The sequence below is a fragment of the Abrus precatorius genome, unplaced genomic scaffold (genome assembly GCF_003935025.1).
Source record: "Abrus precatorius isolate BTA unplaced genomic scaffold, Abrus_2018 Scaffold6, whole genome shotgun sequence".
Lineage (NCBI taxonomy): Eukaryota > Viridiplantae > Streptophyta > Magnoliopsida > Fabales > Fabaceae > Abrus > Abrus precatorius.
In genome coordinates this window covers 21,242,880-21,269,609 of record NW_020874406.1, presented here as the reverse complement: position 1 = coordinate 21,269,609, position 26,730 = coordinate 21,242,880, and the positions used below count along the sequence as shown (strand labels likewise).

General features: G+C 30.9%; 4 protein-coding genes across 5 annotated transcripts; 2 read left to right on the top strand and 2 right to left on the bottom strand.

Moving 5' to 3' along the window:
• Positions 1-593: 593 nt before the first annotated feature.
• LOC113869988 (putative pentatricopeptide repeat-containing protein At1g26500) lies at positions 594-2,634 on the bottom strand. The gene is made up of 2 exons (XM_027506571.1): positions 921-2,634; positions 594-789 (listed from the first exon to the last, which is right to left on the bottom strand). The coding sequence occupies exon 1, from the start codon at positions 2,583-2,585 to the stop codon at positions 1,071-1,073; it is 1,515 nt and encodes a 504-aa protein (XP_027362372.1). The 5' UTR covers positions 2,586-2,634; the 3' UTR covers positions 594-789; positions 921-1,070.
• A 3,985-nt stretch (positions 2,635-6,619) lies between these two features.
• On the top strand, positions 6,620-10,387 carry LOC113869891 (14-3-3-like protein GF14 iota). Its single transcript, XM_027506407.1, has 7 exons — positions 6,620-6,750; positions 7,965-8,271; positions 8,642-8,729; positions 8,845-8,954; positions 9,043-9,191; positions 9,573-9,619; positions 10,011-10,387. The coding sequence occupies exons 1-7, from the start codon at positions 6,678-6,680 to the stop codon at positions 10,014-10,016; spliced, it is 780 nt and encodes a 259-aa protein (XP_027362208.1). The 5' UTR covers positions 6,620-6,677; the 3' UTR covers positions 10,017-10,387.
• Positions 10,388-14,246: 3,859 nt separating this feature from the next.
• On the top strand, positions 14,247-18,100 carry LOC113868654 (triose phosphate/phosphate translocator, chloroplastic-like). Its single transcript, XM_027504441.1, has 13 exons — positions 14,247-14,423; positions 14,493-14,572; positions 15,038-15,109; positions 15,145-15,273; positions 15,452-15,530; positions 15,614-15,734; positions 16,109-16,204; positions 16,410-16,522; positions 16,614-16,691; positions 16,822-16,938; positions 17,064-17,163; positions 17,463-17,563; positions 18,074-18,100. The coding sequence occupies exons 1-13, from the start codon at positions 14,247-14,249 to the stop codon at positions 18,098-18,100; spliced, it is 1,290 nt and encodes a 429-aa protein (XP_027360242.1).
• A 1,274-nt stretch (positions 18,101-19,374) lies between these two features.
• LOC113868652 (pentatricopeptide repeat-containing protein At1g26460, mitochondrial) lies at positions 19,375-24,107 on the bottom strand. Of its 2 annotated transcripts, none has more exons than XM_027504439.1 (7): positions 23,412-24,107; positions 22,256-22,478; positions 21,677-22,156; positions 21,123-21,329; positions 20,555-20,692; positions 20,281-20,469; positions 19,375-19,986 (listed from the first exon to the last, which is right to left on the bottom strand). In XM_027504439.1, the coding sequence occupies exons 1-6, from the start codon at positions 23,993-23,995 to the stop codon at positions 20,284-20,286; spliced, it is 1,818 nt and encodes a 605-aa protein (XP_027360240.1). In that variant the 5' UTR covers positions 23,996-24,107; the 3' UTR covers positions 19,375-19,986; positions 20,281-20,283. The 2 variants fall into 2 exon arrangements, with proteins under 2 accessions (XP_027360240.1, XP_027360241.1); XM_027504440.1 differs by having other exon boundaries at positions 22,256-23,022; positions 23,412-24,079.
• Between the last annotated feature and the right edge of the window lie 2,623 nt (positions 24,108-26,730).

Genomic DNA, 26,730 nt, shown 5'->3' with positions numbered 1-26,730 from the left:
ATTTTCTAATATAATGAACCTTATATCTACCACTTTCAAATTGTGAGATCAGTGGAATCAAACACTATATGGGGCAGAGAGTGATTTAACGATTCCTACTCCATACATAGATTTAAGAAAAAAAAATCAGTTACATTTATGAATCTACTTAGAGCAAGATATAATGCAGAAGGGAAGTTAACAGATTGAAACTTGAAAGCATTGCAATAGATAAACCAACTACAGAACCAATACTAATGCTCAAGAGAAAAAGTAGATAGAAAAGTCACAAACCCATGTGTGTACGGAATACAATCACCCCAATAGTAGAGGGAAGGCAAAAGTTGGAGAGGAGGGATTTTGCCCCCCAATTTTCCCTCCCCTCCCCTCCCCTCCATATTGCTAAAACAAAAGAAGAAACTTTGATAAAAATCTCTTTCCTTCCCTTCATTTCCCTCTAACCAAACAGTATGGTAATAAAGGCTTCTTTATTCTCAGTAGCTGTGTAGTATCGGTGTGTCGTTCTAATTATATTAAAATAAAAAACGAAGGTTTGCCAAAGGACCTGTTAAAATGACATGCACTACTGCAGCAATCTTTTGAGGTTGGATTAGCTTGGAAACGCGAAAGCTGGATACGGCTTTCTACCCTGATATTTTTTTCAAAAATAGTAACTCCACAAATACAAAACGAAAGAGTGATAACAACATGTTATCAAAGAAAAAAAAATAATTGTATAAAAAAAAGAGTAATAACGACAAATGGAAATAAGCGAATGATCCTCAGGAGCAGTAAATGGCACATGCCTTCCTGAAACCATTATTTCTAAATTAGGGACTCATAGACCTCCAAATAATATCAGAGAAAGGGAAATAAATCGCTTTCTATGACACTGGAAACCAGCGATAATACTGACATATAACTTTTTATAATTTATATACCTGAGTCGTGCACTCTTTGCAAGCCAGCTTTCTCCACTGTTGCTCAGTTTAGAAATGTTGAGAATTCGTCAATCTGCTGCTTCATTTCTCCAATAAACTTTAGTTTTAGTCGTCAATTTGTACAGCCTTTAAATTTACACAACTTGTTTGTTAGTCATTTGTATCTTCAATTATAGGAGATCTGTTCCTTCTCCTATCTCTAGTAGCCATCTTCTGCCCATATCTCTCAAGTATGTCTGCCAAATCGACCAACCCTACCTCTCTCAACTTTTTCCCCACCTCCTCAAACATACACACACCTTCCTCATTTGAAAAGTAGTGCAAAAATTTGTTATAATCAAACCTTGGCACCTCCATTCCTCTGTTCATCACCCTCTCCACATACTTCATGGCCTCCTTTGACTTTCCTGCTTTCACCAACCCACCAACAAAAATAGTGTCAAAATTGACAAGTGGATCAGACCCCTTCCTTCCTCTCCTTCCCAGATGGCCTTGCAGTAGCATTATGTAGGTGTGCATAGTCGGTTCACAACCTCTCCTTATCATCTCCCTAAACACCTGCGTCGCCTCACTGGCCCTTCTCAACCTCAAAAGCCCTTTTATCAACCCATGATACACACTCAAATCCGGTGCCTCAATCCCATCAACAACTTGATACGCCTCTCTGACCCTCCGCCTCGTGAGAAGTCCATACACAACAGATCCCAACGTCAAGTTATCAATTAGAATCCCTCTCTCGCGCATTTCTTCAAAAACTTCCTGAGCTTGGGACATCATTCCTTTCTTACACATCCACTTAATCACCAACCTATAAGTAGAAACGCCAAGCTCATCCATCCTCTTGAACCTCATTGTCTGAAAGAGCTTCAAAGCCTCACCATACTGATTAACCTTGAAAAGGGTCTCCATCATTTTCTCAACAGCATCAACATCAGCCTCAAACCCCTCATCCTCCATCAAATTCCAAACCTTTGAAGCCTCAATCAAATCACCCTTATCACAGAACCCCCTAATCAAATGCTTATAAGTCACCCCATCAAGCTTAATCCACTCCTTCAACTTGAAAGCAACAAACTTTGCCTCCTCAACAAGCTTGCACCCACACATTGCCTCAATCACCTTATTCAAAGTTCCCAACTTGTACTCATACCCGTTGGAATTCATCAAGTGGAAGAACTCCACACACTTCTTAAGCTCCCTTGCACCCCCCAAAGTCTTCATTGCAATGACAAAGGTCTTGTCATTTGCAAAATGACGCCGTGCCATCTCTTCTATAAACTTCCAAAAGAGGTCAATGTTCCTAGACTTGCCTATAACATCGATCATTTTGTTGAAGGAGACAAGGGTGTGATTGAAATGAGGGTGTGTTTGGCTGTAAAGGTAGAAGCGGTAAACGGGTCGCCATGAATAGGGGAAATTGTTGCATACCTGGAGGAAGAACTCGTGGGTGAGTTGGAACTCGCAAGAGGCGAGTTTTGAGTTGAGCCTTGACTCGGGCGAATTCTGCTGCTGGTAGAGGATGGTGCAGACTCGGAGGAGGTGATCAGGGTTCACCGGTGAAATGGGGTGGTGGTGGGTGTGGCGGCTGAGAGTTTGAACGGAGAGGGGGGTTGAGGATAGGAGAGTGGATGTTCGCCGGAGAAGAAGCATTTTAATAAGTATCATTCATTAATACGAGGAAGGTTTAAAGCTTGAAACATAATTCAAGGAGATTAAGAAAAGATGTTGTTTGTATTGTAGTGCAGGGTTTCCCACTGTGTGTGAAGGGGGAAGTAAAAAGCACTGCGAGTTCTGGATTCGGGGTTAGGAAAACTGCAATGAAAAGTAAATTCAGCTATTTATCTCTTATTTTTTATTTTTTATATAGAGATATATCTTAATAATATGCATAACAAAACTATGAAGGGACACTTCAAAATGTCTCTCGGGAATTTTAATTTTTTTAGTCTAAGACTTGAGGTTATCTCTAGATAAAAAAATTGGGAAGATTAATTTATATTCATCCTTTATCCAAGTGATTTGTAATATAAAAATTGATAAATATTCAAATGATATATATTTTTTATTACACTCAAAGTTAATGCCATCTGTTATCATCATTTGTTGATGTTTTTATTGACTTTTTTATAAATAACTCTAATATTAGTGCATACGTAATCATTATATATATATATATATATATATATATTTTTTTTTTTTTTATTTTATTTTATTTTATTTTTTATTTTTTTTGTGTGATAACTTATTTATCTTAATATTTTTTATATTGTTTGTTTTAAGGCTCTACTTTTATTTTCATATAAAATAGTTGATTGTGTAGTTGTGCAATAAAATTATTTATATATATATATATATATATATATATATATATTATGGTAACAAATAAATTTTGATTTTTTTTACTTTAATCATTTAATTTAAATGTTGTTAATAATAATTTTATTAATTTTTTCATCATTTTACAAAATCAATCTTAAATGTGTGATTTCAACTTTTTTTTCTTTCTAAAATTACAATGCATACACTTTTTTGGTTATTCTTTTATTTGAACAAAAACTTTTAAATTTTGTCTTCCTCATAACTTAAGTTTAAACTTTTAATTTTTTTTTCTTTATTTCCTCAACTAAAACTATCTTGTATACAAGAAAACAAAAATTATATATTTAGATATAATTTTTTTTATGTCACTTAGCACGTCTAAAATTAAATTTATTCAATTATGAACATGATCTTTATTATAGAAAGTTTGTCACAACCCTTCTATTTTACTTAGAGCCTAAGATTTGCCATAGGACCATAAACAAATTTTATTATAGTACATTCATATTATAAATGTTATGATTTTTTTTTTTTTTATATTCTAATATCTTGATATGTGAATTTTAACTTTGCCAACAGATAATAGCTAACATAATTTTAAATTATAGAATCAAATTTTTTAGATTTTTAAAATAATCTATCATTTTTTAACTTTTGTTTCTCTCTTAAAATATATATACTTAAAAGATATAAGATTTTTTTTCTAAAATTTACTTAGAATTACAGTTTGGTGTAAAAAAGCATGGCTAATAATTATATATTTATTAAATAATTATGAATTTGCATTTTGATAATTAAACATTTTTCTAAAATTATATTTATTTATAAATATTTAAATTTAATTTATCATTTTATAGATATATAAATAATATATATTAGTTTTTTCCTAATATTTTTATAAATACTTTTAAAAAAAATTAAATAAAATAATACAAAGTATATGCATCAACGAAAATGGTTAAGAAAAAATAGTTCTTTCCTTTTACTAATAAAATGCTTTCTTACAGATTTTTTTTTCTTTGAAATATTTCAATTTTTATAGATGGGATCTATTTGAAATCTGTTTTTTTCATTATTAAAAGTGTTTCTTTATATATTCATATAAATAATTATGTGTGAGAAAACTATAATTAAAAAATATTCAAGGTAAAATATTTTTTTAATTAATTTTTATATTATAAATGAGAATTTACTATTTAAAAAGTGAAATTTTCATGCATTATTATTCACAATTTGCTATATGTTAGGATTAAAATTAATTAAAAATTATGTGTGAATTACATTTTTCCTTTGGTTACAATAATTTTACACTTTACCTATTTTAAATTTTAAAAAATTAAAATTATTGCTTAACTTTTTTTGCCACTTTATATAAATTTATAATTTTTTTAATACCTATTTTTACATTTATAAATTATATTTTTTTTTAATTTAAAGTTTATTTCTGACGAGACTGTCTCTTAAAATTATAGTTATTAATTAATTAATATATATATATATATTAAAAATTAATTAAAAATATTTTAATATTGTACTATAAAATTATTATTTTAAATTTAATTAATTAAATTATATTTTTATCACTTTGATACATATTATTCATAATTATAGAGTTATGTTAAAATAATTTTTAAAAAATAAATTTTTAAAATAATTTTATTTTACATATATAATTATTTTTAAAAATCTAATTTTTTTTACTTAATTAGAAAATTATATGTATATTTATTATAAAATAAAATACTTGTGCATTACATAGTCTAATAAACTAGTAATTAATAAATAAATTACCAATAATTTAAAAATTTTAAACTTTAAAAAGGTGCATCAAATGATTATAACAATTTTGTATACTATTAATAAATGTATTTTTCTTATGAATATATTTCTACAATAATATAAACATTTAATTATCACTAAATTTTGATGCAAAATGGTTAAACACACAAGTGGTTGATTTAAACGGTGCATGCATGATCCTCTTGAAGCTAATTCTTAAGTTGAGGTTTATATATGAAAAAAAAATTCTTAAATTAGTCCCATTTCACTGTAGATATAAAAATTTAAGATGACAATTAGAGTCAAAATTAGTGAATATTCACAAAATTAATTATAATAAATAATAATTTTAATTAAACGAGGATTAATTTAGAGAGAGATTATATAATACTTACCCCACTCCATACTTTGCACATACATGTATATTACATTAATTACATTTTATAATTAAGATTTAAAATATTAAATACATTTTGAATGAATTAAATGTTGTATTTGTGATAAAAAAAAAGTAATTTTGCAATCTTTTATGGTTAATTCTAATATTGAAATAGTATCTTATTTAAATCTTGCTTATTGTTTTTCTCTAATAAAAATACTATGAAGTACTGAGTAACGTACAAGGTATAAAATAATGACAACAAAGAGAGCAAAAGTACAAAAAAATTTATTAATCTAAATAAAATTTTTTAAGTAAGAACTAAAAATATTCGAAGGAAAATATATGAAATTGTAAAAAAAAAATGTACATTTATTCAAATAAAATAAAAAAATTAAAATTAACGAGATGTAAAAATATAGAAATATTTGTCAATTAATTCAACTAAATTAAAATTTTTAAAAAAATAAGAAAACGTATCAATAATAGCACATGTGGGCTCAAAAAAGTTTTTGAGAGAAAAAACACCAACACAACGAAAAGTAAAAGTACAGCTACAAATCAAAACAAAAATAACACACACCGTCCTATCAATAATTCTCATACATTAGGAATCTTCTAAGATAGAACATACGCAAAACAAAAAAGTAAGTATTTATTTATTATTAATTTTAAATTAAATTTGCTATAAAATACTATTTTTGTTTAATCTATTTATATTATAAAGTTTAAGATAATATTTATTGTTATTTTTTTTATTAATATCCTTCTATATATATAAAATAGTATTTATATTACTCAAATAGTTAAAAAGTAAAAATAAAATAATAAAAGGTAAACAATACATTCAATAATAAATTATAAAAATAACTAAATGATTCAATTTATATATTTTATAATATTTAAATTAAAATTAATAATAAATTAATCCATAATTTTTTGCCTTACACGTCTCTTCAATTTTAGAAATGTTAAATCTTAGATTAAAATATGGAAAAATTACAGATAGATAAGCATGGCATTGCATATTTTGCAAAATTGTACTCTCTCTCTCTCTCATTGATTGTTTTGTGTTGTGAGTGTGGATCACGATTTGCGCGCTTGGTGTTTTCTTTGAAAGAGATCGAACGGTTGAGATTTGGGTCATTGGGTTGACCCCAACAAGATGTTCGATGTTTAAGCACTATATAACCATTCCACCCTTCTTTTTCTTCTTCCCATTCCCTCAATTCCTCCTTCTCATTTCTCTTTCCTTGTCTTCCATTCCTCTCTCTGTAACAATGTCCGTCGAGAAAGAGAGAGAGACCCAAGTTTATTTGGCCAAGCTCGCTGAACAGGCCGAGAGATATGAAGGTCTTCTTCTCTTCCCTCCCCTTTTCCTCTTTATGACAGAATCTCATTGTTTTCGATTTCAAATGCAATTTTTATTTTAATTTTAGATTTGGGTTCGTGGATCGCTTTGTTGATTTTATTGTTTTACCTTTTTTTTTTCATTGAATGTATCTTGTTTGGATTGGATTTGGCTTGTAATTGTTTTTGGTGTGTTGTTGCATTGGATATTGGCATGTGGAATTGTTTTTGTTTTATTTTTAGTTACGGAAAGGAGATTAAGGGGTCGTACGGATTGAATTTTATTTTTTTTAATTACAAAGCTGCTATCTCCTTTTCGTTTTGTTTATTGTTTTCAAATATTTGTATATGAAACATAAAATGAAACCAATGAAAATGCAGAAAGTTTTTATAACAGGAAACATAATGAAAATGATGTGACACTTCTGTGATTAAATGTGAAAACAGGAAACTTTCCTGAAATCAAACAGCTCCAGTTTCAGAACTGAAACAGCTTACCAAAGTATTGTCATGGAGTCAATGTTGAAGACTATTTTTAACAACTCATGATTCATTTTGTCATCAAAGTGAATTATAGAGAAGAAAATACCCCCCCCCCCCCTTTTTTTTCTTTTTGGCTCTTGAATTTGTCCCCCTATTTGATTAACTATATTTGCATTGCTACCATTTTGATGGCACGAGTCAGAAAATGGATATGCGTCATTTATTTCTTTTATCCTTTGAATGTCATCCCTTGCCTGATTGGAGAAGATTAATTTTGTAAAAGTTTTACTTTTGACTTGTCAATTTTGTTTGATTTTGGACCCGGGTAAAGAAAGTCTGTTGTATGTATGTGAGCTTAGTTAATGTTGCTGAACTAGATTCTGCATTTTACGAGTTTAAAAAAATATGGTATAGAATTGCAATTTTTTTAAAATAATTGAAGAAGTAACAGTAAAAATATAAAAATAAAAAATAAATTGTTTAGAAATACCTAAGGTTAAATTAGATAAATGGAAAGTTAGTCAAAATAAATGAATTGATAAATTAAAAGTTTTTTTAAAATTAATATTGAAAGAAAATTCCACGAAACAATTTTAGTGGAAGAACACTAGTCTTATAAATGTAGATGCATATTGCATGCCAGCAATCCATTTTGAAACTGTTTACAATTTACAAACAAATAAACAATATATTAGATGCGATGATATCCCTCTGAGACTGTGTTTATTATACAGAAATGGTTGAATGTATTAAGAAAGTAGCAAAACTTGATCTTGAGCTAACTGTGGAAGAAAGGAACCTTCTCTCAGTGGGATACAAAAATGTCATTGGTGCCCGAAGAGCCTCTTGGCGCATTATGTCCTCAATTGAGCAGAAGGAAGAGTCTAAGGGAAATGAGCACAATGTTAAACTGATCAAGGGTTACTGCCAAAAGGTTGAGGAGGAACTCTCCAAAATTTGTGGTGACATTCTGACAATTATAGACCAACATTTGATTCCTTCTTCCACCTCAGCAGAAGCTAATGTGTTCTACTATAAGATGTGAGTCATGTTGCCCACTGCTTCTGTGCCGCTTGATTAATTTACTTCAGCCCTGTCCTTTTGGCCATTACTTTTATCTCCATCTTTTCTTTGGAATATTTTCTTCATTTGAGTACATAAATTATTTGGTTTGAAGTCTAAAACATATCAAAACAGATCTTGAAAGCATCAGATCTGCATGAATGTGATTTCACAATTTGATTACTTTTATTCTTTGGTTCTACAGGGAGTACAATCAATGATATGAATGAGTCATTCTATTTACATGTTTTTAATCTCTTATCCTTATGTATGCAATATGACATCATGTACCAGTTGTCACAAACTTTACTTTGCTATCCCAGATTTCCTTATGCTTCTTTTGTTCCAGGAAAGGTGATTATTTTCGGTATCTTGCTGAGTTCAAGACCGACCAAGAAAGGAAAGAGGCAGCTGAGCAGTCACTGAAAGGATATGAGGTATGTGTTTGCTTTGTTCTCTTGTATTTCAGCTGGAATGATTCATAAATTATATCGAATGTTTATCTATATATTATTGTACTGTTGCCTAACTCAAAAATATTTTGATTATTAGGCTGCTTCAGCTACTGCAAACACAGATCTTCCATCAACACATCCAATCCGTCTTGGACTTGCGCTCAACTTCTCTGTCTTTTATTATGAGATAATGAACTCTCCCGAAAGGCAAGTTACTAGTTCTCTATGTTCTGCACTGGTCCATTGAATTGCTTTTGTTGCTAGCTTGTCTCAATGTGATTACTGAAACTTACAGGGCCTGCCATTTGGCTAAACAAGCTTTTGATGAGGCAATTGCAGAGTTGGACACCCTGAGTGAAGAGTCATACAAGGACAGCACTTTGATCATGCAGTTGTTAAGAGACAACCTGACTCTCTGGACCTCTGATTTGCCAGAGGATGGAGGTATGGGGATGATTCATACTTGATTCATATGCATTTATGTTTTGCATGGGTAAATCAGTAAATATCAAAGCATATATTGCTGAATAATGATGTGCAAGACGCTGAAGTGGGTGATGTACATTTTGTACAATATCATTCACTTTGTCCCCTTATCAACCTTGTTAGAAAATCAAATTTGGATGAATAGAAGTAGAAAGGTAAAAAAACAGCATTCTCTTGATTGTATTGAAGATCAAAGTCATTGTTTTAAGAGTGGTGTCTTCAGCTGAATCACTCCTAGTTAATTGCGTAATTATGTTTCTTGTTATTTGGGTTACATTACACTTGAAAGTTGAAACTACTCCAATTAGTGAGGCTCTAAAAGTTAATGCTCTCATGTAGGTGAGGACAACATAAAAGCTGAGGAAACCAAAACTGCTGAGCCTGAGGTACGTGTGAGATAAATTTTGCCTATATTTGCATGATTTTGAAATGATGTGTGAAATTCTTGTATATGTGAGAGACATAGGGCTTGTTTGAAAAATAAAACTTTTTTCTATTTCCATTTCTTGTTTTCACAAACAATCACAAAAATATAACCTTATTTTCACTCATTTCTTATTTTTAAAGATTTGTACTGTTAGAAAACTTGAGCCTAACTTACTTCCAAAAGATAGCTGACAAATATTTGAAAATGGTAAACAAAGTGAGAAGAAAGTAACATTTTTGTACTTATTGTGAAAACAAAGCACATCTTCTCAAACTAAATAGATTCTTATTTTCTTTAGTCACTGTTTCATAAACTATTTTCAACCCCTAAAATGACATTCTACCTTGCAGCATTGACAAGGTTCCTCTGGATCTCTGACCATGATTTGGTAGTCAGATATCTAAGGTACTTTACAAAGAGGGCATTTTTCAGCTTTTCTTGCAATGGATTTGGACCAGACAACGGGGACTGTGGCTATTTCATGATTCTTGTGCTCTCTTAATATCCAACCAAAGCCAGAAGATCTGTGCCTGTTTATATTTTTTCCTTTTCTTTTCTTCAAACTTTTCTTTTTTAATGCCTTATCTGTTTTAAGTAAAGTGGTCAGTTGAAGCAATGGACAATCAATTTTCCTTATAAGCATCTCATTCCTGTGTTACATCTTAATGTATTCTGTGGAAGATATTTTGTTTCCTATAGACGATATATAAAACATACAACGGTTTAGCAACAATGTTTACCACAAAATTCAGCAATTAGTTCAAATAGTATCATGTCAAACATCAAAGACATCTTTAGTGTAAACATTAGGCCGTAATGTGAATTCTGGTGAACTCGTTCTCTGGGATTGTTTAGGCATACTGAACAATAAACTAGGCAGTAAAAACTAGTCAAGGGCATCCTTGCCTAGAGATGGTTATTTTTATTACTTACACAACCAACGTTTCTTATCAAGGGCTTCTTTTGAAACACGTTGAAAATAATTTAAACATGAATTTAACATAGAAGGTATAATTAGTTTTAAAGTAAACGTAAATTTATCAATATTTAAACGGAAATCTAAACATGCTATAAGTTCCTATCAATCATTTTCTTTACCTCTTTCTCCTCCCATCAGTTATGAACAAAGTGAAGGATTTTGATAGTACCTGGTCCATTGAGGCTAACCCTACACATCAAAGGTTAAGTGGCAGGGACTTTTATTTACTTCCCAAAGTGGCAAGTAAATTTACATGCTGTATAAAGGTCCTATTCTGAATATAAATTGGAGTCTCCGTCCAAATTTAAAAGAATTTAAACCAAACCTCTGATACAACTACAAGTTTTCATATTTAGTATGACGTATTTCGCAACTAATAATAACTATTTATATTATGTCAAATTTTATTATCCCATTATTTAGAGATGATATAATTTGGGAATGTACTATACTTGTCTCATACCCAGTGAATGCTTATATACTCATTAGATCTACTACACGTACTTTGGATAAATAAAATATTTTAATATTTTTTATAAACTAATAAAACAAAAATATTATTTTTAATACCGACTTTACGAAAATCAATAAAATAAAAAGTGATGATAAAAGATGCAGCATCTAACTCAATTAAAAAATATTCAAAGATATTTCCAACTCTTGATACACGCACATAATTAAGTTATCAATGAGTCATGATAGATTTATTAAGAAAAAATAAAGCTTAAACGTTATCACTTGGAACACTCGATGCACTAGATAGTCTATTAACAAAGCTTTTGGTTTAAAAGAGGGAAGAGGTTCAGACCAAAAAAAAAAAAAAAAGAGGGAAAAGGAGAAAAAAAATAAAACTTTTATCAACCTTAGAGTAAATAAGGTTCTAAGAATTAAAACATAAATAGAATAGTTTTGTCAACATACTTTAAAATTTTATAAGAATAATTTTTTGACCCTCAAAATATCCCTAATATTAAAAAGGAGATAAATTTGAGAGAAGAAATCTTGGCCAATTGAACAAATTTGACCCTCAAAATATCCCAATATTTTCCTTCAACCAAACACCATATAAATGCCAATATCCTTAATCAAGCAGCCATTTGACATTTTATCTCCTTTTTATGGTATTGCTTAATTTATTCTTATTGAGCTTCAAAAATCGCTCATTGAGTATTTGTCATGTTGGGATCGTAATTCATTTTAGAGTTAAATGTTGGTCTCTTCTTGTTGCTTAGTAATGCATGTGATAACTACTATTTCGATAAATTTATTTTTCGTTATTAATGATGTTTTAAGCCTGTTGTTGCATTTTCACATCACAATGACACTTTAATACCATTGCTATAATTTTCCCACATCTTATTTTATATATTATAGAGCTCTTATTTTAAAATATTTTATATGGTATCAAAAAGGCTAAAAAATGGCTACATAATTCATATGAAGTCAAATTCATAAGTTTAGAGGGTGAAATTAAGCTTAAAAGTTAGAATAGAGGTGCTATAATTATTTTCTATGTTGTGTTCACCTTTTGGCCCATAACTTGGTCCATGGGACAAATTGAGATAATGTGCCTTAATTAATTTTTTTTTATAATTTTCTTCAATTTTAAATATTTTAATTTATTTTTATATGATACATCAAGTATTTTTTAATAACAAAATTAAAATTATTATATTTTTTCTTTTTTTAAAAAAAACGTGTGATTTCATAATTTTTAATAATAGTAATTTTTCTTACCAATTATTGTCTTTATTATAATTTTACTTAAACTTAAAAAAATACCCGTAGAATATATAAATAACTTGTTAATATATTTTAATTGAGTTCATGTAATTTAATAAATATCGGTGTTGATACCACATAACAAATAGGGTCGGAATCAAGATTTTGGCGAAGAGAGGTCAAACCCACAGAGTTATATATAATTTAGATAGAAAAAACGTTATTACATCATCAGAATATCCTCTCAATTAATTTTAATAATTGTTTAAAAAAAACTAAGTGTTCAAAATTGGAGTTTAATGAGAACAATTCTTAATCCTCACGCTTTTAAGACTTATTTTAGTCGATAAAGTTACTCAAATTCTTGATATGTTAGTTGCAATACAATGTTTATAAGAACTCTTCAGTTAATTTTTATAATAATTAAAAAAAATTTCAACAAGTTTTAATATTATTATAACAATATAACTAAGTTGAGAAAAAAATGTTCAAGAGAATTAAATTGAATAAATAAAAGTTAGAAAACAAAATTAGAATATAAAAATACTATTTTTTTTCTAATCATTAATTATTTCAATTTTTAATATTATCATCTCAGTTTAGTTCCTGACGTTGACGATTGTCATTCATTTTAATTTTTACTTTGATACACATTACTCAATTTGATCTCTAATATTAAAGATTGATTGACTTATTTAATAATAATAGATATTAAATTAATTGAGAATCTCAATTTCATAAATCAAATTGATGATTTAAAATTAGAAATTAACTATTTAAAGAGTAAGTTTATTATCAATTACCATCTTATTTAATTTGAATAAAATTATTTTCTATGAAATATATATATATATATATATATAATTTAGAAAAATATTAATATAGAAAACTAAATTAATTAGTATAATAATTTTAAAAACTAAATTAATAGTATTTTAAATAAGCATAAGAAAATTCTTTCCCCATAAAATTAGAACGGAAAAGTTACTAATGCTATCCTTTTACCATTCATCTCAAATGTCAAAAAACATAAAAACAAATTATCTTGTAGGATATTCCCTATCAAATTCTTATCCAGGCAATACAATTTCTAAACCTTAAATTTTAAACATTAAAAACCAAACATAAAAAAATTATTTATTTTTATTCAAAGAGAAAATCATTTACAAGTTCTTGAAAAATATTGATTAGAAAAATGAATAAATATTTTTTTAATTGCAAATTCCTTTAACAAAACGATACTTGCAGTGTTCCGTCATAGATGGAAACCGTCGACCAATAACTAGGAGTGTTTGTTGGGGGATGAAGTAGACTACTTTTGTCTCTTCAATAGAAAATTTTGAAAGAATTATTTATTTAGACTCAAACTCAATTTGATAAAAATTTAATAATATGTAATGTGATGTGATATTAAATCAATGTAATTTTATAACAAAATATACTAATATGAATATTAAATAAAGTATTATTAATTAATTCTATAATTTTGTTATTAATACAATTATTTAAAAAATTACACACTAATTAAGTAAGACAAATTAAGATACATATCTATTTTGTGTCGCTTTCCATGCAAATGTACTCTTTATATTCACTTTCATCTTCTACAATCTTACCCTTTAATCATTTTTTTATCCGTAATCTTAATTTCAACTTTTTCCATCATTAAATTTCAGATTCTGTATAATCTATATTTTTAAACTTTAACTATTTTAAAAATAAATAAAAATTAAATTAAGAGATCATTGTTCTGTTTTTTCTGCTTCGTATATTATTTCTACTGACATGGTTTCATAGTGCCCTTTTAGGATAGTTACATCGTTTCCATAACCCAAAAGAAAAATAAAATTTAAAATCGTGATTTTTATTAGATTTTTACTTGAGAATGGCTGCTGTTACCAACCCTGTTCACGTGTCAGTTCAGAGACATCGAATTTCTTCAGTTTTTTCGTTGCCCAGAAGAGTTTCAACCGGTTATGGCTTGCTCAAGGTTCGGGCACTTCAATCTGAAGCTAAAGATTCAAGCTTTGCGTTTTCTCCAATGGTGGGTGGTTCCAAGCATGTGGTGCCACTGCCAATTGGACATTCTGGAAAGGCTTTGGGGTTAAGAATGTTTGGCTTGGATCAGAAGCTAAGACATCGAAGGTTTCCGGTTGTGACAGCCTTAGCAGCAGATGATGATGGCAGTGAAGGAGAAAAAATCAAAGAAGGGTTAGAGTTACACACTTTTATGTTTGGTTCAATTTTATGACAAAAAATAATAATGAAAAGAAGTCTTTGGGTTACTTCTTGCTTGCATGGGGACAAAATGAGTGAATAGCTGAAAGCAGTTAAAATTTTTTAGAGAAAGGAACATAATGATATGTTGCTTATGCTAAGATTTATTTGTCTTATTTTCCACCTCTTTTGGTTGCAGAGGTGGTGGATTGAACAGAAATTGAATTAAAATTGTGAAAATGATTGTCTCACACCCCTCTATCGAGAGGAAAGAGAGATACAAAGAGAAAGAAAAGAGAGAGAGAGAGAGAGAATGGTTAATGTGATCTGAAAAGAAGAAGATATAATGTGTATGTTTGGTACTTTATATCCCAGTAAGCCTGCAAGAAAACTTGTGCTATTTGATTTTTGCTGATATTTCCCTATTTTATTTCTCTGATGATAGATACCAAATTACAGGTCTGTCAAACCTTCAAGGAGTTTTGGTGAGAAATTCCCTGCATTGGTTACTGGTTTCTTTTTCTTCATGTGGTAAGAATTCCTCCCTTTGGATCGTACGTTTATATTATAAAGGCTACATTATTGCAAACTTGCTATTTATTTTCTAACATTGTCCTTCTTCCCTGCAGGTACTTCTTAAATGTGATTTTCAACATACTCAACAAGAAAGTATACAATTATTTTCCATATCCTTAGTATGTTTTCCTCTAGAGGTCATTCTATTTCTTATACATATACGGATTTTTATTACTGTATCTACATAATTTCGCCTAGATAACTGTCATTTCTAGCTTAACTCTTAACGTGATTGTTTAGCATTTTAAAGATTCCTTCCCTTGTGACATTATATTAATCCTTTCAAATCCTTTGCAGTTTTGTTTCTGTTGTGCATCTCCTGGTAGGGGTGGCATATTGCCTTGTATGCTGGGCTTTAGGTCTACCAAAACGTGCGGTAAGTTATAATTCCTATACATTATGTTTTTATCCTCAAGTCATATAATAAATTTCATTATTATGTTTTCTTCCTCTTGCCAGCCAATTGATAAAGAGCTGTTGGTATTACTGACTCCTGTTGCAATATGTCATGCCCTTGGCCACGTCATGTCCAATGTGTCATTTGCTGCTGTTGCTGTCTCATTTACACATACCGTAAAAGGTATGATAATTGGATGCCCAAAAAGAAATCTTTGGCTGTTTTTATTTATATGTACCTGTTGTTAACCAGGGGAGTTCCTCTATCACTCTGAATGTATGTCTTAATGCTTTTCCCAACATGCCTATGTAACAACAATTGATGATATGAGCCTATGACTTAAATTGTGATTTAAACTGTTTATCAAAAAGAAGTTCCACAGAATAAATATTTGTGAAAATATACTTGCGAATTTCTCATAGATTTGAATGTTTGCTTTTTTTTTTTTTTTAATTGTCCATTGCCATTCTTCTGATTAACTAACTTATTTCTAAGCATTTGTATGCATTGATCAATATTCTGGTTAAGCATTTATATCCTGTTTCTGTGTTTTGTAGCGCTGGAGCCTTTTTTCAATGCTGCAGCTTCCCAGTTTGTCCTGGACCATCAGATTCCTTTGTCTCTGTGGCTATCATTGGCCCCTGTTGTTATAGGTAAGCTTATGTCCCTTGTTATTACCTTATCTTTGATTAAAAAAAGAGCTTCCTTAAACTCTTAATATATGCTACATATTTAAAATTTAGCATGTACACAAAAATCTCCTCTGCTTAAATATTTTATAATTCTTATATATTCAATTCTTAAAACTTGACAGTTCTATTCTATAATGTTTATTAACTCGTATGAGTGTCACTTTAGGTGTATCAATGGCATCACTAACTGAACTGTCTTTCAATTGGACTGGATTCATTAGTGCAATGATTTCAAATATTGCATTTACATACAGAAGTATATATTCTAAGAAAGCAATGGTATGATTTTTAACTACTAGGCCTGTTTAGCATTTCTTTCTAGGAATGTTTTATCTTCCTTACACATTATAAATACTTTTAATTTTAACAGACTGGAATGGACAGTACAAATGTATACGCATATATTTCAGTAATTGCCCTGTTCTTTTGCACCCCCCCGGCAATACTTGTAAGTTTATTTTCTACAAAACATATGAAACACTAAGAGTATGTTTGTTTTCCATTTTAAAAACATTTTTTAAAATGGAAAACAAACACACTCTAAATTTTATGTTTGATTGGGTTTTGGCTACTTTCAGATTGAGGGTCCCCAACTTATGGAATTTGGATTTAGAAATGCTATTGCCAAAGTAGGCTTGCTCAAATTTTTTTCTGATCTTTTCTGGATTGGAATGTTTTACCATCTTTACAATCAGGTATCCTTGTGTTTCAGTCAAAAATAAATTGAATTATATTATTTGGGACCTTATGTTCTCTGCAGACTCAAATTGATATGCAAAGAGAAAACTTTCACAATATTTTTTAATATTTATATTTGTAGCTTGCTACCAATACTTTGGAACGAGTTGCACCACTAACACATGCAGTAGGAAATGTACTGAAGCGAGTTTTTGTCATTGGATTCTCTATAGTAGTGTTCGGTAATTACTTTAACTTGCTTATAATTTGGAAATGCAACTCAACTTAGGTTAAAATGCAAACTATTCCTTCAATTTTTTTCTTTCAAAAAATAATCTGTCCTCTGTTGATTTAATTTGGCTTATCAATTGAGTACAAGGGGTTATTTGAAACACAGTAGCATCAGTTGGAAGTTTCAAGTAATTTAATTGCCAAATTTGAGCCTCAGGTTATTTATCAAAAGGTCAAAATTGAAGGGTTAATTTTTATTTTTATTTTAAAATGCTTCTATATTCATTCTAACATTTGCTTACGTCTGCAGGCAATAAGATATCCACACAAACTGGCATTGGCACTGCAACAGCAATTGCTGGTGTTGCCATCTATTCTCTGATAAAAGCAAACATGGAAGTGCAAAAACGGGTAAAATTGATTGAAAATCTTGCAATTTTGCTTTTCTTTTTGTCTCGGCATCTTTATGCTGTGCTAAATTTATATGCTGTACATCACTACATGACTAATTTGCAAAATATTCACTAGCTTACTCACCCTGGTTCTAAGGCAACCTAGAAGTAATTTATAACCTCCCAACTCCTAAGAGTGTAAAGAAGTATCATTTCAGGTTTAAGGATCCATTTGAATTAGTTTCCAACTTTTGAGATCTTTTCAATTGTAAAACTCTGTTATTAATACTTTTCTAAGGCAAGAATACCCAACTATGTTAAGTTTTTAGATGTCTATGGAGAAGTTATATGTGAGATCTTCTAAAACAAGTTGAGGTACATAACTTATGCGATAAGTTTGATTCATTTTACTTCATTGATTCATGTTATTTTCTTTTGAGTGCTTGTTGAGGTTTATACAACTGACTCTAAATCACATTGCTTGATAATGGAAATATGCATACTTAATGATTACTTTATTCCATTTCAGAAAGCTGCTGCAGCTCTTGCATCTTAATGGATGCTCCCTTTTCTATTAGCAATGTTGGATCATGCTACATTGGCTTAAATTTAATTGGCATGAAGCATTCAGAGAATCCAATAATTGGAATCATACTTCATGGCTCATACCTTGAAAAATAAAAGCTTTTAGAAAAAGTGGATTGTGGAAAATATACATCGGAAGATGGGGTTGTTTTTTATTCATTTTCTGTATGTATGGTATTGTAAAAAATTGATTGCAGCGTTTAACCAAGCATAAATTGCTTGCCCAACAAAAAGTAGGGAAAATCATGTTGGGCAGAGTGTATATATACAAGTTTCTCTTCTATACATAAAAGATATTCCTCAAGATTTTTCACATTTTGATCATAAGCATTTACTTTTGTCTCGTTGTCTTTACCACTTTTTCCAAGCATCTAATGTTTGAAATAGCTCCTGTGTAGTTTCCATGCTTGCAGTTGTTGCAACATTTTCCTTTATCCTAAACATATCACTTCATTAAATGAAAGAGCGTGAGCCATTATGATTGAGCTAGTGGCGAGGGACTTGGGTAATTTGTATGAGGGCATAGGTTCCAAATCTCTGTCACCATTATACCAAATAAAAATAAAAATAAAATGAGTGATAACAATCATTACTAACTTGTTACAATATATGTTAAATATACGAGTTTGTCATGTATATTAAAAAAAGTTAAATTATCTAACCCATTTTTCTTCACTGTGGCAGCAGGAATAGGAAGTTGAAATAATGACACATAAGACTAGATGCTTGGTCGAACTAAAATAACAAAAATTATCAGCACTGCATTAGTTGCTAAAAACACATTAAATTAAGGATACGGATCTCTTATACAGTCTGCTCCATAACCTAATGTGTTTTGGCTTGAGTTTGGGACTTGTTAAGCTTAAATATATATGTATTTACATTAGTGAGTCACAAAAGGAGATGTTATAGCGCGATTAGGCTTGACTTGACATGTGTCATCTCATGGCAAGTGGAACTTAACTTACTGACTTGATGTTTTGATTATTTGTTAATGATTTATATGAATTGCTAAGAGTTGTCATTTTTTTTAAATGTAAATTAGCATTTGTATTATAAAAACAAATTTTATTTTGTTTTTTTACTGGGACTTAAGTGCAAAAGAAAAATTAAGTGTAATAGGAGAAAACAAAGGCATCCCATTCTGAAGTTCAATTTCAGAAGTTGTAGAAAAAATTTGATCCATAAACTCTACAAGTAGAAGTAACCTTATATTTTGGTAACTTAGCCGAAAAACTGGTTTTAATAAAAATCATCCAAGTAACCCGAATTTACGAAGAATTTTCAAGTTAATATATACAAAAACAACATGCTCTTAAATTATCTATACAAAGGGGTATGTTTCACCTCGTTATTTTGGACAAGTTTCAAACGACTGCTCGATTGAAAGTGTTACCTTATTTGCGGTAGAATTTAATACAACCACAGCACCATACAAGCAGTTTCCAAATTCTTGCCGCTTCCAGTGATTGCCAGCACTAGGTTGTTAAAAATAGATAGTGCCGAAAATAGAAAAAAGAAAAAAAGAACCACGAGAAAAATAAGTGACTAGCCTGATCTCTATCTTACTAAAATTGGCCCTGTTCTATAATATAATTATTTCAAAAAACTTCGCTGGAAAAATCACTGCTTTTGGTTTTCCTTAAAAAAGCTAATTCCATCTTCGACACCCTCCCGGCTTCGTAAACACGTAAATACAAAAATGAAGATTGCAGGAAGCGATCATTTAATCATCCTGCCCCGACAAGCTGAGTAGCATCCAGCAACATACACACAGGGATTCCATCGGAAATGGATGCAACAAAAGATTTGTCAATTAACTTAAATAATTCATTTGAACTTCACAGATAAGTGCACCTGCCATAAAGGAAAATTATATATCAACATGAGCGGCTTTAGTACTAACAACATTCATTTAAAAGGATATCTATGAGACAAGATAAGCCCTCCAAAAAAGCGCGCCGCGGGGGAAGGGGGGGGAGAGAGACTAACGGACACTTCTCCATTTAAACAGTCATACCCGCAGTGAATTGTGTGAAAGAAACAAAACTAGGAACCGAAACGTAAACACTAGATTCCAAAAGTAAATATCCCGTTAGAAAAATAAATTTTCCAAAGAAAAGAAGTCCTTGAAAAAGTTGCAAAACTTACTATTCAAGGATACTCCATACTGTAATCAAGATTGAACAGCATGTCCCGCCGGCCTTCTGAACCCAGTCGGTAATTCAGGGATCTAGCTAGTGATTCCACTCGGTCATCACTTTCATAGTCCATCTCTCGTAAGCATCGCCGTCTGACTTTTTTTAGTGTCTCTTTTGATGGTTCAAATCCGGCAGCCGTCTGCCAATAAATTTGATAAACACCAATGAACTTTGCTAGCAAAATATACTTATTTCATTTTAAGAAAATAACCCGAAGCAGTTACCATATCATTAATCACTGCCAGAGCAGATTTGACATCCCGGTTAATCAAGTGGGCATCAACAAGCAGAGAATATGATTTTGCATTAGGCTTGAGACCCAAACTCACTAGGTGCTCAAACACCCTTGAAGCTTCATGTGTCTGCCATAAGATAATTAAAATTATAATTATGAGGGCAATTCTTGGTTTGACAAAACAAACCCTGCTGTAGCACAAGAATTATAATTGAGGACGAGAACATTTCAAAGATGTGTTTTCCCTTTCTCCAAAAACATCAAACCAACATACGTTTCCGTTTCCTATCATCCTATGCAATCAATATGACAGACAATGATCTTTTATTTCCTTCTCGCCCCACAGACCCACCACAAAACAGTTGAAATGACAAATAGGAGCAGGTTTGAGTGGCAGTGCAATTAATATGACAAATATCATGCATGCAAACGATAGTTAAAACTGAATTGAAGTCTAATGCAAGATTTAAAAAAAAAAAAGGAACAGTGGAAAGAATAGAGACAATGGGCAAACAGATACTTAAAGAAAAAGAAGCATGGGGGCATTGAATCATCACCTTCTTGAGCTTCCCAAAGGCATACATAAGCCCATTGTAAGAATGAATATCAGGGGTCAACCCAAAAGTAGATCCAATTGATTCAAAAGTTTGGTAAGCACGATCAAGGTCCCATACATTTGCACATCCTAAAATGACGCAGTTTAGTGCAGCAACAGATTTATAAGGATTTTCTCCACGATTTAAATTCTCCAGTTGAAAATAAACCTAGATAGAACATAACAAGATTAGATAAAGCTACAAAAGAATATACCATTATGAAAAACAAAAATACAGGTCATGGCAACAATTTAATTTATGTTGCATGCATGCCAACAATTGCAAAATGATAGTACAAATGCAACATATGCTCAAAGCAACAACAAAGTTTTTTAAGTAAATATGAATCTGGAACAATACATATCAAGAATGAAAAATTGTCTAATCTAAATCCAACAGAAAATTTGTAAATATAATGTCAATATAAACTCAAAAATCATAACAAGTTTGGATTAGTAACAAAATTTATAGGTTAGTACTACTGATTATTTTCTTGAACAGAAAGAAAGACATACGTTATCCAAAGTCTCAAAACCCTTCTTGGAGCAAGCCACAACCAATGGATGTAACGAAGTAAATGGGCAGAACAACTCTTCAGCTTCTTGACCAGCATCTCCATAAGCAGACTCGTATTCATTCAGGGTACCAAAAGCCTTTTGTAGATTCCCCAATGATGCAAGTGCATGTATCTTTCCAAGATATGATTCTGGATTAGGAGCTTTCTTTTTACGCAATGAGCGGATCAAAACAGCCCATGCTGCCCCTAGAAGCTCAGAATCATATGTTCTACCTGCAGTCAAAATAGCTGACAGAACTAAACCTTCATCTACAGAAAGAAGTATAGGGGGTCTTGCACGTTCACCCTTTACAATCCATCTAGCCATAAACTCCAGGCCGTAAAAAGCTAACTTGCTATTATCCTCTTGAATTGCAATTTCAGTAATAAAATTGCACGAGTTCCAGGAAGGGCAAAGAGCTTTGTTTTGATCTGTTGTCTGGAAACACCGATGAGATTTGAGAACATTACAAGCATCAAGTTATTAGTAAATCAACTACAGAAAAATTTATTAAGTATCAACAGATTAATCACTCACCCTGCACCTTTCGATTATTGTCACCAATGTATCAAGCCTGCCCTTATTGACACAACTCTTTACAGAGTCCATAAATACCTTCATGGACAACATGTAACCAGATTTCAAAGTTAAATCTATATATTTGAATGCAGCATCAATCTCGTATGTGTTAAAGAGCATTCCAATGACCAAGTCATATGATTCATCATCGGGGAGTGATTCCTTTCCTGTCTCCAGCATCCTGATAATAACATAGCAAAGCTTGATATCTAAGGAGGCACATGTACTCAATTTAAACATACAAACAAACGGTGAGAATAAACTACCAAGAGAGTAATTTTGACATTGGTTAGTCTCATCGTTGTACTTAATACTTATTGGTTTTTTCAACTTTATTGTTAAAAAATATGAGAAAATATGAGGCAAGAGCAAGGCCCATTCGGCTGGGTGTGAGAAGCAAAACTCCATTTCAAGTAGAAAATCTCCTGTTTTAACAATCTAGCTCTGTTAGGAACGAGGTCATCTCTACTCAAATGACACAGAGCCCACTTTGTCTATCTCAAATTCTGTATGGATCGGTCATTCAAACCATATGAGATAGACAAGCAACTACAATCTTGTATCAGCAGGGAATTAGACACAAAACTCCCATTATTAAATTACTGTCTCTTAACTCTTAAGAGTCTGGCTTTCTACAAGAGTGAGCTTTCGTCTTCATCAAGATCAACAAAAGCAAGCAACATACGCAAAAAGTAATCAAGGAACAATCACCATTGATGGATTTCCTAACCAAAAAAAAACAAACTCCAGTTTAATACCAATTAACTAAACACAAAGTTCGTTGACATATAACTAACCCATTAATAATTCCCTTAAGCATTGTTAGCTCTCACGTAGCAAACTGGAAATATTTTCCCAGCAACTCCGAAACAGTAATTCTCTTATAACCAAATCCATAATAAAGTGGAAAAGCGTAAATGATATTCAAACAAAACAATTCAAAGACCAAAAACTAATTTAAATTATAAAAAAACCCTTTAAACACCAGAGAAGTAACAGTTAAATTATAACATGCATAGATAGCAGTACACGGCTCAAAGTCATTGGGCAAAATTGGATAATTAAAAACATATTTTCTCCTTGGAACAACATAAGAACTAGCATGTGATCTAACCGTTGGAGCAATTTCTGAGCAGCGACGGTTTCGTTGGCCTGGTACATGGCTTTGAGGACGAGGTTAAACGACGCAGTATTGGGGGAGATGTTGAAGTGGTCCATTTGAGAAACAAGGTCAAGCAATTCATCAACGGAGGCACCAATCATGAGATTGGCTCTGAGGTAATGGTTGAAGAGGTTAACATCGGGTTTGTTAGGTTTACCCGTCTTGTCGAGAGACCTAACCCATGCCTCGAAGAGTTGCTTCACGTCGTGCCAACGCTGCGAGGCCATCCAATCGCCGAAGAGGTCGAGGAGCGCGTGGGGATCGTAGGTGTCTGAGGTGGTGCGGTTGTAGCTGCCGAGCGTGGTGAGCGCGTGGGAGGAGGTTGAGGGTGGGATTGGGCTGCGCCAGTTCTCGTTGTAGAGAGGACTTCCAGAGGCTGGGTTTGGAGGGAGTGAGGTGTGAGTCGGGGCGGGGGTGGGGTCCACAAGCTGTGGTTCCTGCGAGAGGAATGGGAATGTGGTTATGCTTTTGATTGTTGTTGTCGTTTTGGGGAGAAGGGAACGAGTTCGGAAGAGGATCGCCATTTGCGAAGCCATGGATGGAGCAATGGAGCGTGGAGAAGATGGAGATTAGAGAGTGTGTGTGGGTTTTACTTTATCGCATTTAGGGTTTGTTCCTCTGCTTCGGATTTCGGTTCGGGATCGTGCTGGCGGATACATGGTAAGTTTTAGTGTTTATTTTTCACTGAAGGAAATTGGGCCTTGGTTGTTACAGGCCAAGGAAAACAAATTTGGGCAAGTTCCGTTGCACCTTGGACCAACTTCCGTTGATGTTAGTTCTATTTTTTTTAACTAAACTATGTCTTGATTTCAATAGAAAAATTTATTCTAATCTATTAATTTTCATAAATTCTAATTATGAACTGTACTCTGTTGGGAAAAAAATATGCAAATGAAGAAAAAAATTGAAATTGAGCTTAAAAAACAAAAAAAAAAAAAAACAATATTTTTTAATTATTTTTGGAAAAAATCATTTTGGGCTTAAATTGGCCCAATCTGATTCTCCGGCATAACCCACAATCTGCTTAACCTACAACTTGTTCAACATAAATTTCTAAGCGAATGATTACAAACTCAACAATGCAGAGGTCGGTTTGGGCTATTCTTAGGTCAATCACACCCAAACTCGTCTAACTTGACCTATTGGACAGTCCTAATTTTTACTATGAGCTTCAGAATTTAATTTTTTAAAAATAAATTATAAGTTGCTAACTAGTAGGAACAGTTCTAGTAGGATTTATAATGAGCCACGTGTTAATATTTTATTAGACGATATTTAAATTAAAAATGAAAAAATAACGAGTTTGATTTTGATCAGTTAAATTCATGCAACAAATTTGTCACTTTTCTAAATTAAAATTGTGACACGATGGTTGTTTCTTTGACGGGGAAAATATCTTTATCTTTGGTTCCTTTTTGAAATATGAAACTGAAGAATAATGGATTTGGAGGAGAATAAAGGTAGACAGATAATGAAAAGAAGCGTAGAAAAGTGGCAACTTTTGTTTCTTCGATGGGCTTTTCAATGGAAGCATAAACTTTGAAGGGATAGCCTTCATCATTAACCTTTTCTGTTAAACCCAATTAAGCCCTTTACAGACACACATTGGAGTTCCATAAAAGCAACGTTCAAATTCAAAGGCCCTCTTAGCCTCTTAGCAAAAAGGAGAAAATTCCCTATTCCTTTTCAACTCTTTACCATACTTTACAATCGTGCTGTGTGTCTAGCCCATAACCAATCTATTATCTCATATACGAGTTTTGTTTATGAATGATAATAGATTCTACTTTATTGAATATTAATACAAATAATTTGCAATAAATAGACTAAACACTTTATGAATATGGATATTGTAGTGTTTATGCTTATTTAGTCATTCTAATTAGGTTCATGCTCGATTTTGGTTTCTTGCATTTTTTTTTAATTAATTAAGCTTCTCTGTTTTTCAAATTATATAAATTTAATCTTTTAATTAATTTATTTTACTCAAACCTCTAAAAAATTTATCTAAATTTTATGGAAGTTTGAAGAAATGTATAAAATGTAAAATCATGAATTGAAGATAGAAAAGTTTTGAGTTTTGTTTTTAATTTTGGATGAGATTTAATACTTTAGTAAGTTGGTGTTGAGTAAAAGACAATTACGTAGATTTAATTTCTAATAATTTTAACTATAAAACCAGATTTCGAAAGATTTAAACAGAAAAATAAAAACAATGAGAGTCAAAATTATTAAATTTTAAAAGTAGCTTAGCTTAATCAACTTTAACAAATGAAAGAATCTCACGTATGTTCTAATACACAAAGATAGCTTATTTTTATTCTCTTCTACATAAAAGAAATTAATGTAACTTGAGATTATTTTCAAATTAATTTTACATATGTTTTAAATCAAAATATTTAATTAATAACACTATTAACTATCTATTCTCCCAAACTAAAAGCTTGAAAACTAATTTACATAAAAAAAAGAGAACTAAAATGAGACAGTTCTATAGTTATATCCACTCCTTGTCTACCAACGTCACTAAAGAATTCATTGTGCAAAGTGACGTTTCAGCAAACATAGTGAGTGGTGGACAATCTTTTTTGGTATTGTTTCTGCTTCTATTTACAACACACTCAATTATTTGATATGATATTTTTAAATAAATTAGTTAAAATGAAATGCAATGAGATGAAAAAAATTATATTTTTTGATATTGTTTTCTTGACACTTTTTATACCAAATAGTTTACCGTATTTTATGTTGGGACAGGGAAAGATCATAAAATGGAAATTCCCTAATGTGCACATAAGGTACCTTCCTCAAGTTTAAAATGTTATCACATTACTAAAAATATATCATTCACAAACACATGAGGCAAGTTTAATAATTAGAGATTATTTTAGATTTTCTGAAAATTAATTATGGACTGTAAACAATCAAGCCCTTTATAATACAACAACGGGATGATCTTAGATTTAAGTATTAGATACACAGTAGCATTAAATACTTAATTAAATGAAAATAAAAAGTTTTTATTAATTTTTTTATGTTATTTGTTTTTTAGTTCAATACTATTCATATGCTTTTAATTTAAACAAATTAATAATATATTATATTTTTAATTTCTATTAAATAATTTGAATATAAGTGGCATAATTTGAGTAAATAAAAAATTAACAAAATTAATTTAAAGTAATGATCTACTATGGATCTATCCTTAAGAAAAAATTTAAAAGAACACAAGTTGTGGTATGATTCATTCAAGTGTAAATTTTCCCTGACT